Genomic DNA, 11,190 nt, shown 5'->3' on the forward strand with positions numbered 1-11,190 from the left:
AATACTTAGAAAATATAACGCGAGTTCGCTTGAATATTATTGCTCGATGATAGTGCGTCTGCCATTTTTCTGTCGCTTGTGCGAATGCTTAATTTAACGCCTAGTTAACCAAATTTGGTTTTCATATGGAATTCCCACCACAAATGCACGAAAATGAAGTTTGAATAAAAATGAATGAAATTGAATTTGAGTGTCTTCAGTAATATTTAAGAAATTTCAATTTTACAATTGATCCTACCATTCCCCTCGCATTTGTATATTGCCAGCAAGCAGCTTCTATATGACATTAAAATTTATATATAATTGCCATTTATATGGAATCCTTTATTACTTCTATATATTCTAAGTACACTGCATATAGTACTTTTATATATTTACTTATTATCATTATTAAGCTATTGCACAGCTTCTATCGCAGGCAGCTCGGGGACCGAATTCCGTAACGGAAATGAGCCTTATGCCAGAGAACGTATATCATAGAGAAGGTTCAATTGCGGACCAGCGTGTGAATTGTCAAAACCTAACAAGATTTTATTAGTGAATTTCACCAAATCTGGCTCGGAAGGAGAAATTTTAACAGTGGAGAATGAACAGAGCTGAGAATTCAATGAAAATTATTCTCAGAGACTTGGTTTGATATTACAGCTGCATGTTAGCCTTTTGGCATATATTCTTATACGTATATATCATTTTGCGAATTTTTATGAATTCATGCAAAACTGATAAGATCTATGAAATTATGGAATTTCGAAATAATATTTATAGTCAATTTGGGCATTTAATAATTTTATTTAGTTTTTACCTAATATACATTCATACTAAATAGTTTATATTATAATAATAGAGATTAAATTTATTACAATATATGTATGTATATACATCTTTTATCATATTAATCTTATATAGTCATATGTATGTACGTATGTATTTGAATTTACGCATTCAGAAATTCAAATCATGATTTTATCACTTATCAATACACTACGATATACGTATCAATAAGGTAATATTCAATATTACACATGAATATATTTTCCTGAAATATTCCAATTTTTTCAATGAGTAAAATATGCTACTTAAGTAATAGAATTGAGATCAACTAAAATGTAAAATAATAAAATAAATGATAACTAAAAATTAGGATTTATGATTTACAGGATTCGATGGTAAGCGTTTGTATTCGGAACAAATGTAAAATCACTGCCGCTTAGCCATTGTTTTATTGTTAAATTTTTTCTATTCGATATTATTCATGTAACGCACAAAAATGTGTTGAAGAATTTATTCATTACTTATTTTGTTGTAAATTCTGGGTCTTTAACCAAAAATCCTATACATAATTTGAAAGATTACAAAAATTATGATTTTTTGGTAATATGCAAATGTACTTATATCAGCAAGCGCATAATTCATTTAAGAACATTCTTTGTGTATATAGCCTTTTCTCATCATTGCGTGGTGTATTTCACGAGGGTTGAAGTTGTATTTTTCGATGTCCCCCCTTGTGAAAAGCTCAAATTAGTACTTTTAAACATTTGCGCCTTCTCTGTTTATTAACATTCTCTGGTATTGCAATGAAACTTATTTCGGAAGCTTTTTTATGGAGCTTTTGCTTTTGCCTTACTATCCCTCGACCTCACCTTCCCTGGTAAATATATAATGGTAATATCAGAGAACGTAACAAACGACTTCACATGTGATTAGTTCATTTTTCTGCCATTGTATAAGCCTACAAGTAGCCAAAGAATCAGCTGTTTTCCTATGTGTGTGAAACAGCCGTGATCACCTGATCGAATATGCCTTTTTTTGACACAGAGTTTTAAATAAAAGGTTGTAGTGTAACAATTTGCACTTAAAATGAAAATATCTGGAAAACTATACGTTTCCGGCGCCAATAGTTATATACATACGTGATCTGGAGAATCTCCTCTATCCAACCATACCCCTCTTAACCCTGAAATCGTGGGATGCTAAACTAAAGTTTTCCCATTGCTTTTCCTCACCATCTCTGAGGTTGCAATATAGGCGCGTTACAGACCTTTTTTGGGTGTTTGTTTCCCCAGGACTAAACCGGTAAACTAAGAATTTAAATATTCAACAGACAAAGAATTTTTACTCACAATAACATAAGCATGTAAGTTAAAAAAGATAAAATTGGAAACATTTAATAATATTTCAATACAATAAATAATAATTTAAATAATACTATGTAAATTTAATCTTTAGGAATTAAAACAACCGAAAAATATTTGAATATGGAATAAAAACATTCTTAAAGTTATTAATTTTAAAACATAACACGGCAACACACTAGAGCAGATTTCTGTCATTTGAACGTTTTAGTTGTAGAATATTGGTTGGCAACCCGTACAAAGTGTGATTTTAGTAGCAGAATATTGGTTGGCAACCCGTACCAAGTGTGATTTTAGTAGTAGAATTTTCGAGGCATCCCGTACCAAGTGGGATATTTTTGCGTGTGTTTAGTGACAATCTTAGGATTGGCTACTTGTAGATTTATACAATGTTTTCTACGTCAAGTCGGAAAGTAGTGAAGAGAAGTGTTCGTAACAATTTTCATGTACTATGAATATAGTTGAAAACTTTATATCATAAAATATTGCTTATAGCAAGCAAGACTATTTTTAATAAAGCCAGTATACCTATTATGGGCTGGGGAGTGCGTCGTCTATTAACATGTTTGTTCTAAAATTATTTTGCTGTTTTTTGAAAGCAACAATAATAACAACATACATATTCAGTTATACTAAATATTATATATAATAAAGACCGCGACCAATGAAATGCTTAGTGTGTCGAGTCCATTTTTAATAAGTAATTTCTTTATTTTAAAAAGACATTGCTCATCGCAGGCGCTACAGATATCATAAATGATGCATAGTTTTAGTTTTTATCTAGTATGGTTAAGGTGTGCTCCGTTGAATGGCGTCATCAGTCGTCCTTCTCTTTCGATATAGAAACAGCTGATATGAGTATTCTCCGTTGCTACAAAATATAAATAAATATAAGCTAACGGGTGTAAATAAGTTTGTTTCTAAACAGCTAGTAGCTGTTAACTATCAGGAAGAAGAAGAATGCTAAAATTGACATGTTACTCTTGTAAAGCAAGAATTAGCAAGGAAACACGAGTGCTGTTTTTACTTTCAAAATTCAAAAGTATTAAAATAAACAAATCCAATGCAAATTTCACGCTCTCACCTTATGCTCTCTTCTGCTAGTTGCATGACAATGTTTGTTCACACAGTGCATAGAAAGCAGAGATGCGGCGTAATCAAATACATGCAAAACCTATTAGGCAGGTTCTGTGACAGTGCTCATACATGCAGCATAGATAAAATGATCCGAAACTCCTTTGCTTTCTGAGAGAGCTCATGAACTTTCAGTGCTGCCAAAAAAAAACCACGAGTTCATGAGCTACTGAACAAATGAGAAGCAAAACAACGAACTACCACTAAGAATCCCGCAGAAATAAATTGCGAAATCAGTGGGTTATTTGTGAGATCAGCTTTTCTAGTGACTGTGACGTGTGTTTCTAATTTTATTTAAAGAGATTTAATATAGTTTTGATTTTAAGAAAGAGGTGGTATTTTGTCGCAGAGTATTGTTTTGCTTAGCATTACCAATTATGTAAACTTTGACTTCCGAATAAATTATCGAAAGATATTTGTTTATTTAGTATATAAAAACCAAGTAATGTTCATGTTCAGCTTATTTAAAACTTGTAAGTGTTTTGAAATATTAAAATATTTTGTTAATATTAGTTTAATAAGTTAATTTAGAAAATCTTTTGTGATTAAAATATACACGTACATATATTTAGAAGTCATATAGGATATCTAGCTTGTTAAACAAATTTTAATTATGTATATTTTTCTGTAAAATGAAAACCGAAAAATACCCAAGAAGTACATTAGAAAATCCCAAAACGTATTTCTTTCACTAGTGGCACCATTGTCAAATGTTATAAAAAATGTGGACTATGACATCGCTCTCTCAAATCAAAGAGTTTCGGATCAATTTATCCATGAGTTAACCGTTCGGAAACAAATCTAATATGTGTGGAAATCCGGTACAAATTAAATTTATATTCTACATCATATATTTAGAAAATTGAGAGCATTGTAAACAAATTCAATTCTGTTTTAATTCGGTGGAAATTCTTTCGTTTGCTTATTTACTTGAGAATTTGCATTTTCTTCGACATTATATGCAATGTCGCATATGTATGTTGTTTTTATTGTGGTTATGTTTCGTGCTCGACGGTTCCGTTTATGTTTCATTGTTTTTAATTTATTATTTTCGATTTCCTTAACTGCTGTGCCGCGATGATTACCATTTTTTCCGGCATCATATATTTTCAATTAAATATGGAGTAAGTAATCAATACTATTAACTTAAGAGATAAAAATATAATAGATAGCCTATATTTGGAAATAAATACTGATATTCCCAAATTTACAATACTTATTAGTGCAAATATTTATTTGGTTATAAATAGACTAATTCGAATCATTACAATTCCATTAAATATAAAATTATGAATTTTATAGCGAAAGCGCACATACTGATTTAATCTGCATTGACATACACAAGATACGAATGACAATAAAAATAAATAAATGTTAAAAAAATTTCTTCGAAAGAAAATATTCCCATAGCAAATATATTATATATTAATACTATCAATTCAATTTCGCTCTTTTATCGCGTCAAATAATCGATAAGATAAAAATAATTACGAATACTACTTTTTAAAGTAATTATAAAAATGCTAATGTAATGCTTAAAAAAATTGTTTGTTACACTTTTTGTTATTGAAAACCGAACACTAGATACTCCTTCAATTCATTTTATATAAAGATGTCTCAATAATATATTATTCGTAAATATTAAACTAATTGTTACACTGGTTAACAAAATGTACTTCTTTTGTCACATGAATACTCATTATTTATATTTTGAATGTACTAAAGAATAATATGTGAATGAAAAAACAGGTTTTCTTTTGACATCAAAACATATATTTTTTTTAAAAAGTACAAACATTCGAGAAATTATTGCGTAATATAGAAATAATATTTATGATTTTCATGAATATTTGGCTCTGGAAGGTCTTTTTTAAGTCTCCAACAATAATCTGCTAGCATTCCATTTAAGTCAAACAAAAATAACAATCAATTACATGATGCTTTGGTTCGGTCTAAATCGTTGATATAGCAAATGGCATATGTCTGTGTTCTTGTTTAAACCTAACCTTAAACCAACCTAAAAGCCGTCTCATACACGTTACGTAAATATTCGTGGCATGTTTATGATATAACAATCGTATTTATGATGTAAGTTGGTCGAATGCAATAGTTATATAGTCGTATAAATGATGTTATTTGTTTTGTTACAAACTTGCCCAGTTGAATTCAATATACTTACTTTAAGTCAAAAAAATCGACTTTTCGAAAATTCCTAAGTCTAAATATTTTACTTAGCTTATTATGGTTCTAACTCATTTAGCAAGAGTATTTGCGTCATTTATTGAAATCATTAATTATATGTATCTCCTAAATTGACTCCATTAAAATTAAATAAAAAACTCTAACCATGAACACATGAAATTTTTTTTTATATTTGTAGCATTTTCTTTACTGGTCATGGGTGTCGTTGGTTATCTTATTCACTTCGCAATAGCGCTAGTTATTGTTAATAAAGAAGTTACCCCTACACGTGGCATGCTTTATCCACGAGAGTCTGAAACTCGTGATGTACGTTCCTTAGATGGGCTATGGAACTTTGTCACATCGGACGAAGCGAATCCGACGCAAGGTGTGAGAGATAAATGGTTTAGTGATGATTTAAGTAAAGTTAAGAATGTCATACCCATGCCCGTGCCAGCTAGCTACAATGATATAACCACAGATAACGCTATTCGCGATCATGTGGGCACAGTGTGGTACGACCGAAAATTTTTTGTTCCTCGATCATGGGCAAAGGACCAAAGGGTATGGCTTCGTTTCGGTAGTGTACATTATGAAGCCTTTGTGGTAAGTAATTATCTCATATGTCTGAAATATACATATATTAAATATATTTAATATATGAAATTATGGACAGTAATAGCTAATTGTTTTAGTGGGTTAATGGAGAAATGGTTGTTAAACACGAGATGGGTCACTTACCATTCGAAGCAGAGGTAACAAGCTTCGTAAAATACGGGGAAGAAAATCGGATTACTGTTATGTGTGATAATGCACTAATACAAACTACAGTGCCTCAGGGAAAAATCAGTGAAGTAAAAAAGTAAGTGTACAGACGAAATCGGTTCTAGATATAATTGAGTATATTTTTCAAGGGATGGAGGAGTTGCCATAGTTCAGTCTTATAGCTTTGACTTCTTCAACTACGCAGGAATTCATCGCTCCGTCCATCTGTACACCACACCTAAAACATTTATTGAAGAGGTTGAAGTGACTTCTAACTTAGCTGAAAATTCAGGTTGATTTTTTATACTCTGTATATTTTTTAAATTACTTCATAAGACTAAGTATATACATATGTTTATTTTGTTTATATCTGAAGTTGGTCATGTATATTACAAAGTCAAAGTTAGCGGAACGGCCTCGAATGAAGCAGACAGTGCCCTACAAATTCGGGTGCAATTACGTAATAAAGAAAGAGTCGTTGTAGCCAATGGTACATCAAATAGTGATTTAAATGGTGCACTTGAAGTGAAGCAAGTGAAGCCCTGGTGGCCATATTTAATGCACCCCGAACCCGGTTACCTCTACCATATGGAATTGCTTTTGTATACTGCCGATAACACACTACTTGATGTTTACCGACTTAAAGTAGGCATTCGTACACTTACTTGGAACAATACTTCTTTCCTCATAAATGGACGCTCAGTATACTTCCGAGGCTTTGGCAAACATGAAGATTCAGATGTAAGTAACTAAATCGGAAGTGTCGGTGATAATTTGAGCAAAATGCAATGGTTAAGTTTATCAGATTGTTACATTTTCTGCATATGCTTATGAACACAAAAAACTTTCTAGTTTAGCGATCTACTTTAAATTGACTGTGTGGCTTGACATTTTTTAAAGTGAACATTGTGGCGCTAGAGATATATGTCGAGAAAAATATCTCATTTGCATAAGAGAATATTAAATATATACTTAGCATTAGGATCTCTCATATCCCTAATACAATACAACGAATTTCGTACTTTCAGATGAATTAATATACATATGTATGTAGGAAAAAAGTTAGGTGAGCATAACAGGTTTTGGGAAAGCTTACGTTACTACGATATTAGCAGTGTTTCATGTTTAGATGCTCCCGAACCTTGCTCTTCGTTGCTTTTTTTAAATTGTTCTATGCTATTGGTTTAAATGTAGTTGGAGACTATCAACGTTTATGTACTTTGTATACAATTTAAATAAAAAAATTTTTCATCACCAGATACGTGGCAAAGGATTAGATTTTGCTTTACTCACCCGTGACATGAACTTGTTGAAATGGATTGGAGCAAATGCTTATAGAACGTCTCACTATCCATACTCAGAAGAATCCATGCAATTTGCAGATGAAAATGGTCTTATGATAATTGATGAATGCCCCAGCGTTGATACAGAGTACGTATTCTAAAATGTCTCGTAGCTAGCAGACTATTTTCGTTGTTCCAACTTTATTTATTCACATACTATTTTACAGCAACTATAACCAAGCGCTATTGGACAAACATAAATCTTCTATGGAGCAATTAATACACCGCGATCGAAACCATCCGAGTGTAATAATGTGGTCTATAGCCAATGAACCCCGCACAAGCCCATTCCAAGCTGACTCACATTTTCAGTAAGAATTTTACCCCTTAAACTTTTGATATACTCATGTATGTATGTATCCGCACAGGTTCGTTGCTAATTTTACACGATCCCTTGATAGTACTCGACCGGTAACTGCTGCAATTGCCGTTCCCTCGGCCAGTGACAGAGCTGTAAGTATTATCTTCCTTAATAGAAGTCCTTTATGTAAAATTGTTCTTTTCAGGCAAAGCATTTAGATATAATATGTTTTAATCGTTACAATGGATGGTACAGTAATCCTGGAAAATTGGACATGATTACAACGCATGTTGTCGAAGAAGCGATTACATGGAATAAAAAACATAACAAACCAGTCATGATCGGAGAATATGGGGCCGACACAATCGAGGGTTTACATTTGCTTCCAGCTTACATTTGGTCGGAGGAATACCAAAACGAGTTGTTTTCGAAACATTTTAAGGCCTTCGATAAGCTCAGAAAAAATGATTGGTTTATCGGCGAATTTGTTTGGAATTTTGCAGACTTCAAAACTGCACAATGTATAGTATAATCCCTTATTTTTTGCAGGGTCTTTTCTCAATTGTAATTCTTATTTCAGCAATAACACGCGTAGGCGGTAATAAAAAGGGCGTTTTCACACGCAATCGTCAACCAAAAGCAACAGCACATCTACTTCGAAAACGCTATTTTGCTCTTGGACGCGAGTTGGACCGTTGCGAAATTCCCGAAGATCTATTTCTTTATATCACTGATGCAACATCTACAGGGTCGCATGGCAAACGAGAAACAGCAGATTTATAGAATCGATTCCATATGAAGGAATGCAAAAGCTAGTAAATGTAGTAAAAACAGCTCCAAATCCAAGTTCAATTAAGCATTTAAAGTTTTGTCTTTTGACTGGCTAAATATTCATATACTACAATATATAGATGAATGATTTTGTATTAAAAAATATTTTTATACGCATTTATTAAGCTTTGATATACTTAATGTTAACGGTTAATAAAATATTAAAAACGTATTTGTATTGTACTATATAATTACCCATATTTAGAAAAACGAAGGTTCAAATGTATATTTATAATGAATTAGTGACCTAGATTTCATTCATATGATAGGCTTTTAACAGTGCAGTAAGACTTAAAAGGCATTTCTACAAAGGAGTCAAATTATAATTCTATATGCCTAAATAGCACCTCAATTCAAAATATATTCACTCATGTACATATATTTACTTAAATTATTCACAAATGCCTTAAATTATAATTAATATACCATATTCTGTTCACTTTCTTCAAATAAATAGAAGTAAAAGTGTATGTTTTAAGGGATCAAAGAAATATATATTTTACACACTAAATATTATTTGTTTTATTTCATTCGTGATTTATAAAAAAATGCATAACAAGTAAGGAAGGGCTAAATTCGGGTGTAACGGAACATTTAATTTTCTTGCAACTTGCAAGGATCAAATCCGGGTAAAAACCTTGAGAAATGTTACGAAATATTTCCGCAATCATTGTTCGACGAAACTGAATGGTTGACAATTAAATTTGTACCTTATTAACTAATATTATATTAATGGTCTTAAATTCAATTTGTTTTATAACTATATTTTACTTCTCCTCAGCAAAAATTATATTAAAATCAGCTTCAAATAAGATATATAGTATATCTGACACAAATTCACCCGAAAACTCTAAATTTAATATATTTAACGTGAAAGAGGTGATCGGAACTGATTATATTAAGGATACCAGATTTGGACCAAGTTCGAAATCAATTCCATATATATTCAACGCTGAACCACATAATTCTTAAGAAAGCTTGTCCACTTAATTCCATTAAAACATCACATATTATATTTTGACCAACATAAACGCTTTAAAGTATTTTGACCAACAATAAATGCTGGAAAGTGGATAATCACTATACAGGGTATATTAGAGGCTTGTTACGTTAACCTTTGACATTACTTAAGAGAACATATATTCAATTTTATAAATTCATACAATGACCGACATAAAGAATATAATTTTATGGGAGTTTGAGTCATTCATGGATTAATTTTACATGTTTTCGGCATTAAACTATATTATATGCAAAATGCAATGAACGTATAATCAATTAATTTCGATTTTTATGATGAGACGACCGAGTGACGTCTGTCCGTCCGTCCGCCAGTGCAAGTGATAACTTGAAATTACGATATCTTAATGAAATTTAGTACACATGTTCCTTGGCAAAAAAGTAAGGACGAGTTCGTAGATGGGCGTAATCGGACCACTGCCAACGTATAAAGTGCCATAACTAAGCTGCAAATTAAGATATAAAACCGCAATTTGGTACAACGAATTACACTAATGTGTGGCATCTGAGGATTAAATATTTTTTTAAAGTGGGAGTGGCCCCGCACCCTAAAAGGTATTATTTTCACAAGTCATACCTTTTCGACACCACTTGCGACAGCATCAATATACTTGTAGGTTAAGGGGTTACATGGTCTTCAAAAATAAAATTTTTTTATTGTCCTATTTAATTCTATAACATCTCTAGAATATTGTCCCAAATTCAAGTTGATATCAGTAGTTTTGGAGATATAGTTTTGAAAAGTTGCGTGCTCAAGGTCAGCTATATGGCCACTTAAAACTTTAAACGCGTTTTTCTCGAAACTGTGTTTTCAAAGCCGGTTGTCAAGATTTCTCGCGAACTACTCAACCGATCTTGATGAAATTTTATACAGGAGTTTGAGATAAAATTTACTCGTAAATGGACGAAGGATGTTTATTTTTTTCAATTAAAATTATTTTAAAAAAAGAAATGTCCAGCAAATTTTACCGAAATTTTCATTTTTTTGGAAAAAGGTCTGCCAAAATTCCAATTTTAACTTTTTATTTTTTTCCTTCGTTCAAGTACGAGTTTATTGTCTTAACTAAAACACATATTTTAAATGTTCTTATCAGGAGTTATATACTTTCCATATAACACAACTTTAAATTCTATCTGATTTTTTCACCATAACTATTCATGCCCCAGATACCGGAAATGTGGAGCCCACAACCTATGGCTGACTTTTTGCCGAAAATATCGGTCAATCTGTGAAATATGTAATTGAAATTCGGGGAAAACGTGTTTTGATTATAATATACCCTTTTGACAAAAATGGGTTGAATCCCTTAGCCTCCATATACCTAATATAAAGATTTTTGAACTTCCAATTGACTTTATACCACATATATCGAAGAGCGTGATTTTCTAATAATAGTGTATCTATGTGCCAAAAAAATTAAATCGGGCGGAAACTTGCCTTAGCCCACATATAACTGATATTCAAGATTTTGAACGTCGGGCT

The 11,190-nt window shown here is 31.8% G+C and overlaps 1 protein-coding gene and 1 long non-coding RNA gene across 5 annotated transcripts in view; one reads left to right on the forward strand and one right to left on the reverse strand.

Annotated features, from left to right (window-relative positions):
- The window catches only part of LOC106624284 (beta-glucuronidase), a 56,532-nt gene extending 47,334 nt beyond the window's left edge, over nucleotides 1-9,198 (forward strand). Inside the window, exons 1-10 of one of the 4 annotated variants that reach the window (XM_070109323.1) lie at nucleotides 2,443-2,560; nucleotides 5,701-6,053; nucleotides 6,143-6,309; nucleotides 6,362-6,504; nucleotides 6,589-6,953; nucleotides 7,471-7,643; nucleotides 7,723-7,866; nucleotides 7,924-8,008; nucleotides 8,062-8,377; nucleotides 8,437-9,198. In XM_070109323.1, the coding sequence (XP_069965424.1) occupies nucleotides 5,742-6,053; nucleotides 6,143-6,309; nucleotides 6,362-6,504; nucleotides 6,589-6,953; nucleotides 7,471-7,643; nucleotides 7,723-7,866; nucleotides 7,924-8,008; nucleotides 8,062-8,377; nucleotides 8,437-8,639 (1,908 nt within the window). In that variant the 5' untranslated portion in view covers nucleotides 2,443-2,560; nucleotides 5,701-5,741 and the 3' untranslated portion in view covers nucleotides 8,640-9,198. Of the gene's footprint in view, nucleotides 1-2,442; nucleotides 2,697-4,187; nucleotides 4,391-5,646; nucleotides 6,054-6,142; nucleotides 6,310-6,361; nucleotides 6,505-6,588; nucleotides 6,954-7,470; nucleotides 7,644-7,722; nucleotides 7,867-7,923; nucleotides 8,009-8,061; nucleotides 8,378-8,436 lie in introns of those variants that run through there. The other 3 variants (XM_070109322.1, XM_014243980.3, XM_036369144.2) reach the window with 3 other exon arrangements.
- On the reverse strand, nucleotides 2,814-3,748 carry LOC118682128 (uncharacterized). Its single transcript, XR_004977789.2, has 2 exons — nucleotides 3,217-3,748; nucleotides 2,814-3,003 (listed from the first exon to the last, which is right to left on the reverse strand). It is a non-coding gene; the product is annotated as an uncharacterized lncRNA (long non-coding RNA).
- Nucleotides 9,199-11,190: the final 1,992 nt, after the last annotated feature.

The sequence above is a fragment of the Bactrocera oleae genome, chromosome 4, assembly GCF_042242935.1.
Source record: "Bactrocera oleae isolate idBacOlea1 chromosome 4, idBacOlea1, whole genome shotgun sequence".
Taxonomy (NCBI): Eukaryota; Metazoa; Arthropoda; class Insecta; order Diptera; family Tephritidae; genus Bactrocera; species Bactrocera oleae.